Source organism: Seriola aureovittata, chromosome 1, assembly GCF_021018895.1.
Source record: "Seriola aureovittata isolate HTS-2021-v1 ecotype China chromosome 1, ASM2101889v1, whole genome shotgun sequence".
Classification (NCBI taxonomy): Eukaryota; Metazoa; Chordata; class Actinopteri; order Carangiformes; family Carangidae; genus Seriola; species Seriola aureovittata.
Window position 1 is genome coordinate 14,458,462 of NC_079364.1, and position 15,643 is coordinate 14,474,104.

Consider the following 15,643-nt stretch of genomic DNA (forward strand, 5'->3'; position numbering starts at 1 on the left):
ATTTGAACCACCCACTTGTGTGGTAATGTCACCAACAGTTGGACATCTTACTGATTTACCGCCAAGGAAAATAACGGTGATTACATCAGTGTTCTTTGTGCAGGTTTCTAAGCCTTAATAATGCTTGTGTTTAAAATATTCTGTGATGGCAATCCAACTGAGGTTGGGTTTCTAACATTGTGGAATGGGACTGTCTCACATGGCACTGTGGAGACAAATCACAGGCTACAAACTTCAATAGGAAGCTGTGTAGATCTAGAGAAATGAGAGATCTTTGCTAACACACTTGCATCCAGTCGGCAAACTTTTCTCTGTGATGAGTGGAAAATAGGGGCTCCAAGTATTTTGAATGAAAGCCATCTCTGTGTGGTTTTTAAGACTGCTGTCTCTCTCTGGGTTCAGCCTTTGAAATACAGTTAAGACCTTTGATGGAGGTTCTCTGCCAGCCTCATGGAAAGAGAGGAAAGACGTAAAAGAGAGAGAGGGGGAGATGAAGGCAGACACAGAAGCGGAGAGTTCTAGGGAGAGGAAAAGACAGAATATAAAACTTTGAATGTTTGCTGGATTTGGATGTTAACGCCTTGCGGGTTTCTCCACCTCCCTACAGCAACTGTATGCCGCCCAGCTTGCCAGCATGCAGGTCTCTCCTGGAGCCAAGATGCCTCCACTCCCCCAGCCCCTCAATGCAAGTGGGCCCATTTCTCCCTCCTCTCTGAAGAATGACAAGAGTTCCTCCAGCCCCATCACTCAAGTCAAGGTACAACTCTCAATTCTATCAATCTGCCCACCCACCAGTCCAGGCCTTGAGTGGTACTTGACCTAGCCTTGCCTAGTTGGGGTTGTCTCAATAAAGTAGCATCTACACTGTTCACTACTTCAGTCAATACTTACAGCCAGCCGGTGCTGAGCCCAACATCTAACAGGCCATCAATCTGTGGTGCTTTAACAAGGCCCTCTCTCTCTTAACCAGAACTCTGTGGACATGGTTGCTATGGCTATAGCTACTCCAAGCCAGTAATTTGCGGAACACATGGCTTCTAAAAGTTTTTTTTTCTTCTTTTTATGCAATTGAAATGGATTAAAACCATTACAACAGTGCTATACAAACGCCGACAAAACTGAAGCAAAAAGTAGGATTGATTACTTTTTTTGCCTTGTAAACAAACCAAATGCAGGACGTGTGTTTTCTGCTGCTGCTGTATGGCATGACTCCACTAGACCTCCATGCAGAGGAAAGGCCGTATACATCATCCCCACTCACTAAGGTCATAATAAGAAACATGTGCCCATTTGGAGTAGTTTAGCTTAATAATATCACAATGGAGAAAAACCATAAATCATCTCCTTGAAATGGTAGCAAGGCACTCTGGCTTTCTCTTCATACACACACACACACACACACAACACACACACACACACACACACACACAATCCTTGAGGTCTCCCGCCCCCTGGGATTTACATTGAAAGATTGCCCTAAAACTGACTCAACACTGTCATTTCATAACATGAGTACAATTCTCTCTTTACTACTTCAGTCAGTTAGATTGATGCCAAATAGGCCAATATTAATACAACACCAGTTCTAGTCAAAATATTATAAATGTTGCCAAATATTACAATATTAAGTACTTTAAATAAATGAATCATATATAAATGGAAAGCAAACATACACTGGCATCCTCCCATCTGTATCCACAGTGCAGTGGAATCAGCTTGCCTTTAGTTTTGTTTGCCGGCTTTCAGCTTCACTGCATGACAAACTGTTATTGGCACAGCAATAACAAGGCCTTGGGGCAGTCTATGCTTGAGCCATATGTTTGGACAAGGAGACACTTGGGCTTTGAAAAATACTGTTAACGACAGCATGAGCCCTAATCTGATTCAAAAGACTGCTGTATACACACAGGATTTATGCTGTGCAATGTGACATTTCTCTTCTTGGATTCAAATGTTTGAGTTGTTTCTATTCAAAATGCAACGTAGGTATCTCTTATTTTACAGGGCACCTTCTCCATCACCTTGGAATTTATTTATGCGTGAAATGATTAAATATGTAATTACGAATTGATGATATCTTTAATTAATTCAATTCTGATATTTAACATTTTTTAAATATATTTTACATTTATTTTAATATTACATAAAAAATTGTCACATAGCTTATTTCTGTCTGAATGCCTGGCCTCTTCCTCCCATTGTTTATTTTCAAGTACCCACACATGAAACATGTTTGGTCACAGTACACAAACTGCTGTGGATGGCAACGTGGAAAACAGTGCTCTTCATCTCACATCAGTAACTGCTCTAAAAGGCTGTAACCAGCCCAGCAAATACAGCAACAAACACATGCATCATCCTCTGACCTCATCTCAGAACTACACTATTTAGTTTTTTTTTTCTCGAATCACATCATATTTTTTTTTAGCAATAGGCATATCAAAGCATGTGATAAAACCAAGTATGCACAAATGAGGAATGAAATTAGAAAACAAGTTAATGAAGTAGATAATGTAAGTCGACATCTGATGAATGGAACAGCTGTCTTTGATCACTGGCACCGCCGTTATCTGGTCATTATTTATTCTTCGAACCAGAGTGCAGACACAGAGAGCAGGGAGGAGGAGAGGGAGAACAGATGAAGATGTACAGAGAGACAGAATCTGCTTTAATTAGTGTGAACAAAGGCGCTGGGCAACTGTGAGGAAGATCGCAGTGGCACAGCTCCTAGGGAAGGATGGACGAGGAGAGGAGAGGAGAGGAGACGTGAGGAGAGAAGAGGAGAGGAGAAGAGAGAAGAAAAAAGCAAGGAGAAGGAAGAATCAGGGAGGAGGTGTGGGTCAGAATAGGGATCCTATAATTAACCAAGAACAGAGAACTGTGCTGTCTGGGAATTCGGAGCTCCTTCAAAAGGGGAGGGGGGAAGGCCACCTATTCACATCTGTCTTCTCTCATACTCCTATCTCTGCTGCCGTAGGAGGAAGGAACACAGCCGCTCAACCTGTCTGCTCGGCCAAAGACGACAGAACTGGTCAAATCCCCCACATCCCCGACACAAAACCTGTTCCCTGGCAGTAAAAACAGCCCTAACAGTCTCATCGGCAAGGGTGGTATCCCCAGCCCACTCGGAGGAGGCCTGGGACGGGGCTCATCTCTGGGTAAGACCTCAGAGTTTCTCTGCTTTACAAACAAGAGCCCACACATACATACATACCTACACATATTTACTCCGTTCAAACACACACTTGTGCACTCACATCTGAGGAAACCGCATTGCAAGGTCTTGGTTCTGTTTTGGTACTTCTTAATATTTCACAAATAAATGCCACTCTCAAGATGTTATGTGAGATTGTTGTTTTTGGGTTTTTTTTGGGGGGGGGAGTCTGTATTCTAGCAAACTAATTTTGCTGTCCAAACTCCACTGTGTGTGTGTGTAGATATTCTGTCAAGCCTAAACTCTACCGCGCTGTTCGGGGACCAGGACACAGTGATGAAGGCCATCCAGGAGGCTCGGAAAATGAGGGAGCAGATCCAGAGGGAACAGCTGCAACATCACCAGCAGGGCATGGAGGCCAAGCTGTCCGCCCTCAGTTCAGTGGGCCTCAACAACTGCAGAGTTGACAAGGTTAGGACTACTATCATATAGTCTGTCGCCACCAAGAGTGTTCAGCTTTTCGTAAAAGTAGTGTAGGAAAGAAACTATTAAAGAAAGTGGAACATGGTGATTTTAATACAGCAGTCATTCTTAAGACTAATATTTTTCTTTAATCCATGTCCAGGGTGGTCATATTGATAAGAGCTGGCATACTTCAGTATGTGCATGTCCGATTACTGAAATTAGTATGAATATGTTTGTGTGTGCGTGTTTAGAGGGCTCTGCGTTGTTGATGTTGGTGTGAGGGCCGTGACAGGCCATGGCAGTGCCCGGTGTGGGTTACGAAGACTCTGAAGTCTCTGCCCAATTAAAGCAGACTTGCAGCCCTCTCCGTCCCCTGACACAGGATGGGGCTGCTTTGTACCAGGAGCACACACTCCCAGGGATTCCCTTTAAAAATATCTTCAATCGATGAGTCAATCAAGGAGAGAAAAAAGCTGTCCTCCTCTCTTCAGCTTGATGCCATGTTGCCAGTTGGCTGTGAGGAGCAGGCAGGAACTGGGAGCGATGCTCATTAATATTTCAGTACCTGATACTTTCAACCAACAGCCTCAACTAGGTCAATGTATATGTAAAAAAGTCAATGAATATCTATTTTGACTTCCCCCTAATTTGGTGTTTGGAAGAGATCACTGTCTATGCAGGTGGCAATCAACTATGCTCTTACTGAAGTGAAGCAAATAAATTAGTGCAGCCCACAGAGAGGACAGAGATGTAGGCTCTCCTGCACTTATCCCTTACTAACCAGAAGAAAAAAAATCTTAACAAGAATGAATCAATACATTTGGTCTTTTTTTTTTTTTTTTACCATGTCATAATTTCTCTTTAAATTTAAACAAGCAAACAGGCATATCATCTTGTTTTTAGCTTTCTTTGTTTTCATGGTACACAACATGGTATGTGAAGCTTTTAGCATGAGTATGTAAGCACCCTATTTTCAGTCTCAGTCACGGTAGCTGGTGGTCAACCAAGCAGCCGAATCTGCCATGACATGAAAGCACTAAATGAACAATGCCTGTAAGGAGCCAAATTCACAGCCTGTCCTTAGCAGGTAGAGCTTAATGGTATTTTCACTCCCTGCTTTTGTAGGATTTAGTTTTGTTTCCTCTGAGTTTTGGACTTGTCTGTTCAACCTATGTTAAAGCAATCATCTCAGAGGAGGAGGATGCTTTTCTCGTTTGTTGTTTTTCTTTTCTTTTCTTTTTTCTTAAGGATTTTCTGCTTGAAATAGTCAGTCACTCCTCACCTGTAATCTACCTTTTGTCTGTGTTTGCCACCTGAGAAGCATGAGTGTGCTTTTAAGAAAGGGATAGTGTGTGTGTGAGTGTGTGTGTGTGTATGCTTGGTGGGTAGGGTAGGTAAATGTTAAGTGCTAATAAAGGGGCCATACTAGTTAGATCATAGTACTGACACACAAAAATAAAATAGCAGATAATAATTAAACTAAGTTCCGGTGGAAAATGTGATTGGTGCATCATACCACCCTCTCATTTGAAGTAATTGAGATCCCACACACATAGCTGTGTGTTTCTTGCAAGGCCAAGACCAACTAATATCAATAATTGAAAGCATCACCTCAGGTAATATGTTTCTGTTTTCATTACATCATTTATATGTCTTGTTGAATGACACCTTAACCGAGCTCATGCTCAACTCTCTGGCTCGTGCAAATCACAGTGAGATATTGTCACCCCTTAGTTTCGGTGACACTGGTCCTATTAGGATGGTGTGAAATTAGAGGCACGCTTTATCAAGTCAGCTAAAAGAATTGCCCCATCATCTTCATCCTTTGGCTGCAATAAAGAACAGCAGGTTGTAATTCAGCGGTGCAATGAGAGAGAAGGAGAGAGAGTCTTTTGCTGATACAAGCCAACGGACTAGAAAGGTTTGAATGCCCTGGATAAAAGCTTTCACTTTGGTCAGTTTCAGAATATTAATATTTCAAGAAAGCGCCTCACCTGACATAAATATGGTGTGGTCTTTAATAGCTTTCCTCCCAGTCTCTTGTTTGGAAGTTTATCATAGTGAAAGCTTACATGAAGAAGATTCTGGAAAGGTAACATAAATGGGATTAAGGAGAGGTTAAGATCATCCAGTGTGGCTGTTAGAGGGGGATATTAAATATTGATTTATCCCACTGTAATGACCGGGCAGAGGAGTGGGTCTAAGTGCTGCTTACAGATGGATCAATTCATCTTTTCATACAAAGTGTGTCTGAACAGTACAATGCATTCCTCCCTAACCTTTATCACCATAGCTCGAGCTCTGTCTCTCCCTCCCTCCCTGGCCATTGACCTAGGAGAACATGGTGTAGATCAGACTCTCTGTTCTACAGTATATAAGCCTTTAACCTGAGGACATGTAAAATATTCATGCTTTACTGGAGCAGATTTTCTTGCTTGTCTTTTTATTTGTCTGTTTTCACTATATCCCATCAGTACAATAAAACCTTTTACAACCCTTCTGCAATTTACCTTTTTGAAATATTTATCTAAAGATATTATTGTCTGCAGAGGGCAATTACTTTGTTCCATTATTTACCATCTCCTCCTCACTCGGTGGAAGCTTTTACCTAGAATGCACCAGCGTGCCTACAGTCAAATACGGTACATCTCAATCCATTTGTAACCATTTGAATTGTTTCCCTCTATTATGCACTGTAGCTATAACTGGCCATGCTGTTTTTCAGGGTCATGGGTGAAGGTGAAAATGTAATGAAATGTGGCCCTCATTGTATTCAGACAGTATATACAGCTTACATAATTAAGCGATAGAATTTTCATTGTATGGAAACTGTAAATTATAAATTGCTTGTTGATTTGATTCATTTAATTTCAGCTTCAATGACTGTTTTCTCTGTCACAAAAGAAAACAAAATCTCTTTCAAGTCCCTGACTGAGGTGGTGTCCAATGTGACTGGTTAGGAAAAGCACAGCAGAGATGAGAGTCGGCCACTGGCCAACCAGAGAAAAAGAGATAAAAGTCTTATCACATTTTGGCCACATGACAGACCAGTCATGTGGCCCAAATCTGCTGTTTATTGGCCCTGGGGCAATGGCCAAGCCTTGTCGTTGATCCCTGCATAGTCAGGTACGACTGATTTCCCGTGCTTTAGTTCAGATAGATGTTGCATATGTGACGTCCTGGAGGTTGTGTAGGATGAAATATATTCCTCTGCTGACATGTCCCTAACTGGAATCAAAAGGTGAAAGGCCAGTGTATTAACCTATTGAACTGCCCTTTTCCGCCCTGCAGCACATCCTCTCCTCAGTATTGATGACTACAATTGTCCATTTCCCGTATCCCAAAGCTCAGCCTGTAAATATTCAAATGGAGCTTACACTGGTGCTCCACAAAATCCAGACTCCTAACCTATTGGTTATAGTGGTTATACTGTTCCCTTCTGCATGTGTATGTGTGTGATTTTGTGTGTGCGCGTGCATACATGTGCATGTACGTGTGTGTGTGTGTATGTGATGCCAGGGCCCTATTCAGGCAAAGCCCTCACAAAGACTTTGAATATAATCTTGTCTGGTCTGCAGCCCTGGAAGCAATTTTCTGCTCCTTTTCGACTGCTGTCTTGGAAATTGCAAACCAAGGCGTTTTGGCTGCAATGTAAATCCTTGGCATACAAGGGTTTGCCCATCCAAATTAGATTATGCTCAGCTCCCAGACACTGGCTGTAGCCAGCAAGTGCTATTGTGAAGATTGCTTACATTAATGCTTTGTCCAATTGTTCACGTTTGCCAAAAGAATAAAAATAATGTATGACTCTGTATAATATGCGCCTGTGCAAGTGTGCGTGTCTGCGGGCTCCTGTTCCAGGTCAGGTCTTTTGCTCTGTCTCGCCTCTTCCCCAGAAAGACATCAAAACTGCATCTTGGTAGGGTCATTTGGCGGTGGTAGCTCCATTATTTTCTACAGTTGTCATTTTACATGGTGAATTTCTGGCCTGCTGCAGTTGCTCAGAAAAGCTGCTGGCCTCAGTGGCAAAGACCTGTGATGCCGCGTTCACCACAAGGCACATACAACAAAGAGCGAGGAAAAGAATAGACCACAAAGAACCATTTATAGTCTATGGTATTGTTGCAGTAGAAACATAATGGCTCCGGTGTCCAACAAGTCTTGAGGTTTTGTCCATGTGTGAAAGGGCTTTGGTAATGCTGCAGTTTCTAATATCCTGCTGTTTGCAACCTGGACGGTTTGATAAGGCTGAAGATTTCAGCTTCAACTTCAAATTCCCAGGAGGACCGAGAGAACGGTTCTGGATCATTGAGGACTGGAAAGCCGTAAAAGTACATGATGTCAACACAAATGATCTCAGCAGTGTGGAGCAGAGCATAAACACGCACTCCTAAAATTATGACATTTTCAGCACATCTGAGTCTAATTGAGGACAACACACAGTTAAATATGTATAATACATTTAAAAGTATCACAGAATGTCCCAAAGTAGACACCCAGACCTGCAGAAGAAATCCAATTGTTTTGACTAGGTTTTTATTTTTCTGGGTTTGACTTGTTTTCTCTCCAACATAAAATAACTCATCCTGAATAATGATAGCATATCCTTTTAATAAAAACAAACAATAAACATTAAACTGGCACAAAGCCCAGAGTGGGGTTCGCTCGCCATTTCCTTACATAGTTTAAGCTCCTTAATTTAATTAAAGGCCTTTCTTCCCTCAGTTTTAAACAAATGAGGTGATGCCCTGGCAGTACAAATGGGACTGGAATAGCTGGCCATCTCTGCACTGTGTGATGTTGAGGATGACTACTATAGAACAGATGCCAGCCTTTTGTGGCTGCTACTGTTGATTCTCCTGCTGCCTGCATTAGCTTTAGCAAGGGGAGAGCACAGGGTAAAAAGAGTGCAACAGCCTGAATGAAAGGAACTGTGGGTTTACCGCATGGCTGGATGTACTTAACATTTAAATGGTTCAAAACTAGCAAAAACTACTGGAAAGCTGCAGACTTATAAATAACATTGCAACTGGTTACAATAAAAATACAAAACAGATGAGGCGCTGAGTTGTGAGGAGCTGTAGCCATGTTAAAGTGCAGTCTTTGTCTCCATCAGGGCTGGGACAGATTGTTGAGGGGCTTAGTCTGAGACCCTCAGAGAGAAGACTCTGAGGGCCAGACCACAGTGATGACTGACACTTGATACACAAAGCTCTGTATTGTGGTCAGAGAGCCACTGCCTTCAACTTGCCACATACCAGGTGTGTGATATAACCAGAGCCAGTTCAGCACATTATCAAACATAAGCGGCTGTTTAGGGTCTTGCAGCTGTTAAAGGTTCCAATCATGACAATTTTAAACACATGCGATCATATAATTTCCAATGCTTAGGAAACATGGATGAGATTTTACCAATACTCTAGAGATCTCAGAAAGTACAGTAGTGATTGCTGTCAGATTTCACAGAAACATGTCATTTACTGTATATGCATACATATATGGCCAAAAAAAATCCAGACTATTATATGACTTTAAGTTGGCAACCGGTGAGTTTTGGAAGGACTAAAATGTGTCATGTCTGCCAGCTGCCTGAAAGAAATGAAGCAGTTTTCTCTTTAAATAATCATTCTGATGTCAAAATGTTTTGGCGAGCAAACATGCCAGCTTAATCTGTGCCTGTAGCATCTGGTTTACTTTATTCCTTTCTCAACATGGAGTAAGGTCATTTTGGCCACAAAATCACACAAATTGAAAAAAAATAGTTACTATCAGTGATTATCAGCAAGGCAAATATGTATTTAGTTATTATTTAAATTAAAACAAAATTAACAAAATTATGTTTTGGACCTGGTTTGTCCATTTTCGTCAAGGGATCAACAACACTTGGGACTGATTAAACGCAAAGTGTCCAAACCTCTCTGCCACGACCACTGCCTGGTACAGTGAAGCATCTCTTCACCTTGGCTGAGCTCTTTCATTAGAGCAACAGCAGAGGCAAGTTTAAAAAAAAAAAAAAAAACTTCTAGACAAACTGATACCCAACAAACTGAGCTGACAACTGCACGCTGATCTGCACCACAGTCTACCTTACTACTGAGAGTATTTTTCTTTCATCTGTATTTGAACAATCTCAGGCCATATGGCTTTGCATATAGCCCAGAGCTATTTACAAAGGAGAGAGTGAAGGAGTGTCAGGATTGGCAGTGTGTTGCTTAAATATAGGGCAGGAGTAGGCACAATACACAGGGCCGTCCGCCACCCGCCTCTGCCCAGAATACACCCTGTGGGCAGAGCAGCAGGCCTCCGGCACATGTTCTGTGGCCGGCCAGATTAAAGCTCTCTTTACAGCACTGACAAGGGCTCTTCTGGGTTCCCTCGCCCAAGAAGTTCCACTCTCTGACGCTATCTATTCTCTTTATACTTCTCTCTCTTTCTCTTCCTGTGGGTCTCGCAACTTCACTGGATTGGCTCATGACTTCACAGGGCAACCATGTGCAATTGAACAAAATGCATCTGTTACCAAACTTTAAAGACAAAAGACTGCACAGGCAGGGCAGATGAGATTATTGTGGGTGGCAGTTTTCCACTACAGCTTAGAGTGCGCTGCTATAATTTTAGTTTTGGGGTGGAGAGCTCCATGCTGAAGTCATTTGAGGGAGGGACAGGTTGCTTTGCCAGCAGTCGTGGTCAGATTGGGAGGGGAATAATGTGTACTGTTACATCTTTTGTTTCCTGTCTCTTTATCTTTACCTCTTCTCATCATCCTTGATTTGTTCTTTCATTTGACTTTGTTTATGTTCCCTTTCTTTCAAAGGCCTTTCAGCATTTAGCAGCACTCATTTTGTGTATTTTTTGCGTTCAAAGTTGTTTTTTTATCATTCTCTTGCACTGCACATTATAAATACCTTTTTATATCAGCCATATACTGATGGGCTCCCTCCCTTTCACTCTCTCCCTCTCTTTTCCTGGCAGGAAGGCCAGCTTCCCCAGATACTGCATGTCCTCTGCTACTTCTCTTTGTCAGAGTGATCAGTAAAAATTTAATGACACTATAAAATAATAAAAGTGCCATTAATTTATCACAGCACTTGATGCGTGGGCAGTAAAGAAGCATTAGTTCACTGAATATTTTCCAGCCTTAAAACAAAACCCCGATGCAGTGCAGATAATTTATGTTCCTAATTTCAACTATAATTCTAATTCACAGATATAAATTACCAAACTTATAACCAATAAGTATATTAAACTCAGTATATAAAATTTTATGAAAATTTGTGGTGCCATATTGCAGATAGTCTAATATTAATTAGCATAGATAACAGAGGGAAGGGAGGAATACTTAATGTAACCACATCTTTATATTATAGTATGTAAAATGCTGCCTCGTATAAAGTATATGTACATGTTCTCTATATAACTACAAGAACGCCCCTGATACTTTTAATGTCAAATGAAGCTACCCCAAAGAATGCTCAAACAACAGCCTCATTCAGTCTCATTCCCAGCTGTCTAATGTGCTGATGTTCACTAATCATATGACTGTGCAGTGAAGAAAGAAGTTCAACACTGAGCTAGTTATTAATGAAATTCATTGATTGATGGCCCCTGTTCTCTCTCCTTCTCAGCCCAACATGATGCTTAATGATCATGAGTTTATAAAAGGACTTGATTGATCAGGAGGGACCAGCGAAGCGCAGAAGAGGGACGAGATGACTACTTTATTACAGATATACAGTACCCATGAACGCTGTGTCTTCCTAGTGGACTGTCCAAGTAGCATCTACAGCAGCACCATTGCCCATCCAGCTAATAGCACATAAGTCACTTTGTCATCGGGCTGCTAGCTTCTTTCATTAAGAGCAATAATGTGGCTGGGTGATGAATACGGCTCTGTGTACGTGCATGCTCGCGCATGTGTTGCTTTACACAGAATGTGACACCGAGAAAGGCACCACACTCCATCTTCTCTTTACAAAGCATCCTCTTGCCCAGCAGGGACCACCACATATGTCATAATTAGAAAACACTTAAGTAAGCAAAGGGCCGTCAGATAGACAGGCTCTAATCACAGGCCATAAGCAGGTAGTGGTTAATTGTATATCAGAATCACTCAGCTGGCTATAAATAATGACTGCTACTTCAAGTATGATGGTAAATTGCAGTGCTCTTTCTGTCTCTCTCAGTCCTTTCTTTTGAGGAATAGTTCTTGAATAAATAAAAGCATGAGGAAAATCAAAATACTGTGAAAGGCCTCAAATGGACTTGAACTATCTCCATCCTTCATCTTGTCATCTTTTTTAACCCTCAGGAAAAAAAAGGTTATACAAAAGAAAAAAAAACATTTCAGAAAGGTTTCTTAATTTAATTTTTTTCTAAAATGTGCTGTAATTACAGATGTCTATTGTTGGCAACATGATTTTATTTGTCAGGGGAAGACAACTAAATAAATTAAATGCAGCTGAAAAAAATAATATTTTTACTTACAATAGTTACATCTGCTTAATTTTTTAGCACCTTCTCCTGTTAGAGGAGGGAAAAACATTCCCTGTGGGGGAAAAGTGAAAAAACAACAAAACGGTGCAATGCATTACAAAGACGGGGCTAAAAGATTAATGTGTGTGCTGGTGTCGGTGTGTGTGGCAGGGGAGCTGTTAGTATTGTGTGAGGGCTCTACCTGAGTATCTGTTCAGACTGCATGTGATAGGCGTGTTTAGAAAAGAAAGAGGCAGAGGTCAGTGCAGACATTACATCTTTGGCAGAGACTGAACGCTCACCCTGAGAGTAAAACAAATGCTTTTTTTCTGAATGGTGGCAACATGCCTGCTTTTAGTGTCATCCAGGCGAAACCTAGGGGGGGAGAGATTATTTGTATCATGCAGAGTCAAAGTGTCCATCTCCTAGTTGAGTCTTTAGAGAGGAAGACAGCCCTTTGCTAATGCCCTGTGTATTCACTGAGGAAGTAGGTCATTCAACAATGGAGCCAGCAGCAGTCGGCACTCTCCCCTTGCATAATACATTAAGTGTAATGTGCAGCAACTATTCAGAGGCCCCCCGAAAGCTGTTATTTTATTCTGTAAATGCACACGGACATGACATTTAATATTGTCACGGAGCGCTGAATGACAGGGTTTCATTGTGTGTCAAGTACAACATGATGCCAAGTTTAATCTGAGCACAAAGCGACATGACAAACGGGAAAACACGGTGTGTTCTCCAAAGCATGAACTCTGAATAAATGATGGGCGCTGAGCTCTGGGCGCCGTAGACTGGAAGGGAGGATGTAAGGAGAAGATTACAGAGGAAAATCTGAGCACTGCAAAGAGGGCCACGGCCCCATTGTGTGCTTGGGATCACAAAGTATCCTTCTGTAAATCTATTTACAGCACCCCTGGCCCTCACTGTCTCTCTGCCTCCTGTCATCCATTATAGCAGCTGCTGAATAGAGAGATGAGAGAGGAAAAAGCTACATCTAGCTCATGTCAAAAGAGCAGCTCTTCAAAAGAACATCTATTTATCAAAGACACTTTCATTCTTTTCAAAATTTCAGATTCCTGATGGGGTTATTTTTTACAATTCTATCACTGTAAAAACGTGCATGTATGTGTTTGTTTGTGTACCTGACTGTTTGTATTTCTCTGCAGGAGAGGGCGCATTTTGAGAGCATTGGGCACCACCTCGGCAAGCTGGGTGAGGAAGGGAAGATCGGCCACAGAGTTATTGACCTCACCAGGCCAGAGGATCTAGATGGTATGGCCACATGAGTTTCTCTCTTTTTTGTTTTAATTGCATGTAATTGTAACTGACTGCATCCACATCTGATGATGTTATGTTTCCTGATAAACTCTGAAAGCAAAAGGAGTTTTGACGGCTGATAAAGGCCGCTACTCCTACTGGCTATGTGTTTCAGAATTAGATTGGTAGAGTGGTTTGTGTGGGTGTGTGCAGAAACATGTGCGTGTGTGTAAGAGAGATGTGGGGGTTGGGGTGAATGCCGTTTGAAATGAGCCGTGGCTCCGAGGTTTTCACAGGTAGGTGAGCGGAGGACAAGGATGTCTGAGGACAAAGCTGGCTCTTTTCCAAGCTCGGCTCCTGTTGCTGTTGTGCTTGTTTGAGGTCCTGGGCACAGGGGTGTAAATTCGGGTTGCACCAGTGTGACAAAGCGTCATCTCCTTTTGTGGCACTGGCTCCTACACAGGAGCAAGGAGTACCTCCATGCACCAATGTTTGTCCGACATAAATATTTGTGGCAGTTTCCATGGCACTTCAGAGCCAGAGCAAAGAGGAAAATGGTTCTGACTCATCTTTGATGCCTCAAAGAGTCTCAAGGCAGAGGGTAAGATATTTCTCAGGACAATGTAAGCTATCAACAACTTTAAATAGCATCTTAGACACATTTCCCATCGGTTTTAGAAAGAAATGCTCCCGCATAATTGGTTCACGTAGACTTTTATAAAAAAAAGTAATGTTTTTTCTACTTCCCATAAAAAAAAATTTGTTTACCAACTCCAAAGCAAACGTATTTTTTTACTTTTCTAGTTTCACATCACACCCAATCCTGAAGATGAGAATTAGAGGTGTATTTAGTGGATTCATTGACATTTTTCCCATGCGAGCCACAGAAGCAGATCCCATCCCACCCGTCTGACTCCTTGGACAGATGTGCTTCCAGTTCTCATTCTGCCAGTGGGAACCTTCCTTCTGTGGCTGCTGTGGAGTCAGGACTGAAACAGAGCGCACACCAGGGCAGTTGTGTCCTTTTAAGTCCTGCTCAGGGCCGAGGGAAAGGCTCTCGCCAGACGCCTCGCATCAGTGTTCCCAGTGGGCTATGGATTAGGAGCAAGCAGAGGTTAAAGGAGAGGAGAGGTCCTCTTCCCAGGGGGAAATGGCTGGGAGCCACAGCAGCACACATAACTCAAAACACACAGTTAACATTTCTCCTCTTACGCCACAAATATATCTGTCTGTCTCTTTCAGCTTCACCAACAGGGAAACACATGGTTGAATCATGTGAACCACAAAGTGTTTACTCTTCTGAGAAGATGTTTACTTTGAAATCCTTATTGTGAGGATTTTCTTCTCCTTGAACCAATGGAGGCTTGGCTCCCTGGCTTACCTTTATATATATATAAACATACAGTAATTATGTAATCGCCTGTTATTTGGGATTTCTTTAATAACCTACAAAGCACTGATTGACAGATTCACAGGTGACAGGTCATGCAGATGTCACGGTTAAAATTGGGCTAGCTTTTTTTTTTTTTTATGGTTTTACATATTAAAGTTGTTTACATGGCATTTAAAAAACAAATAAAAATACAGTCCATCTGTATTCTACTGTAGCAATGATTATATATGATAAATACGTCATAAACCAAACTTTATCCCAGGCATCTGGATGTCTTTTGATCTGGAAATTATCAAGCAAGTTATTACTGAATACCTTTTGGAAGTTGTAATTATTTTTGGGAGCATTTCAGTACGGAAGAGGGGAAAGTTATTTGGAATCTCTCTTTGTATCTTTACACACTTTTTCTTAGTAATTCAAAACACACTGCATATACTTTGGTGTTTCCTGAAAAGGAAAATTACTGGGTGTACCTCCCAACCCTTACATATGGTGTGAAAGCCCCTTGGTGTGCAGCAGCTTTCCCTCCAGAACAGAGCAGCCACACTGAGCGGGCCCAGTGTACAGCGCACCTCTGTCATCACAGCAGTTCACAGAAAGCTTTAGGTTGCTTAAGCTAATATTTGCAAAGCATGCAGCAACCAAAGTTCTAACGAATAGGACTCTGAAAAAAGTGGCAAAGGAATGGAAATAGATAGGATTTCCTTCATTTTACAAAGCCACGAGCCACGCGCACGATCCCACCGCAAATTTCATTAGGTCTTTTTAAGCTCTCATGAAAATATTACCAAATACCACAAAGGCCTCAGCCTGGGTTGGCCCTTTGTTCATTCACATATGGCAGTTCGGAGTTGCTGTGCAGCTGAGGTTGTGTGTTTGTCTAAACCGCCCCCACCACT

At 41.9% G+C, this 15,643-nt stretch overlaps 1 protein-coding gene and 1 long non-coding RNA gene across 8 annotated transcripts in view; one reads left to right on the forward strand and one right to left on the reverse strand.

The window, feature by feature from the left end:
• The window catches only part of sox6 (SRY-box transcription factor 6), a 137,877-nt gene that overhangs the window by 110,063 nt on the left and 12,171 nt on the right, over nt 1-15,643 (forward strand). For all 7 annotated transcript variants that reach the window (XM_056371135.1, XM_056371118.1, XM_056371160.1 and 4 more), the window contains 4 exons: nt 608-757; nt 2,978-3,158; nt 3,438-3,625; nt 13,261-13,366. In XM_056371135.1, the coding sequence (XP_056227110.1) occupies nt 608-757; nt 2,978-3,158; nt 3,438-3,625; nt 13,261-13,366 (625 nt within the window). The remainder of the gene's footprint in view (nt 1-607; nt 758-2,977; nt 3,159-3,437; nt 3,626-13,260; nt 13,367-15,643) is intronic.
• LOC130165972 (uncharacterized) overlaps nt 1-15,643 on the reverse strand; it is a 166,376-nt gene that overhangs the window by 37,010 nt on the left and 113,723 nt on the right. The gene's annotated exons all lie outside the window — the stretch shown is intronic.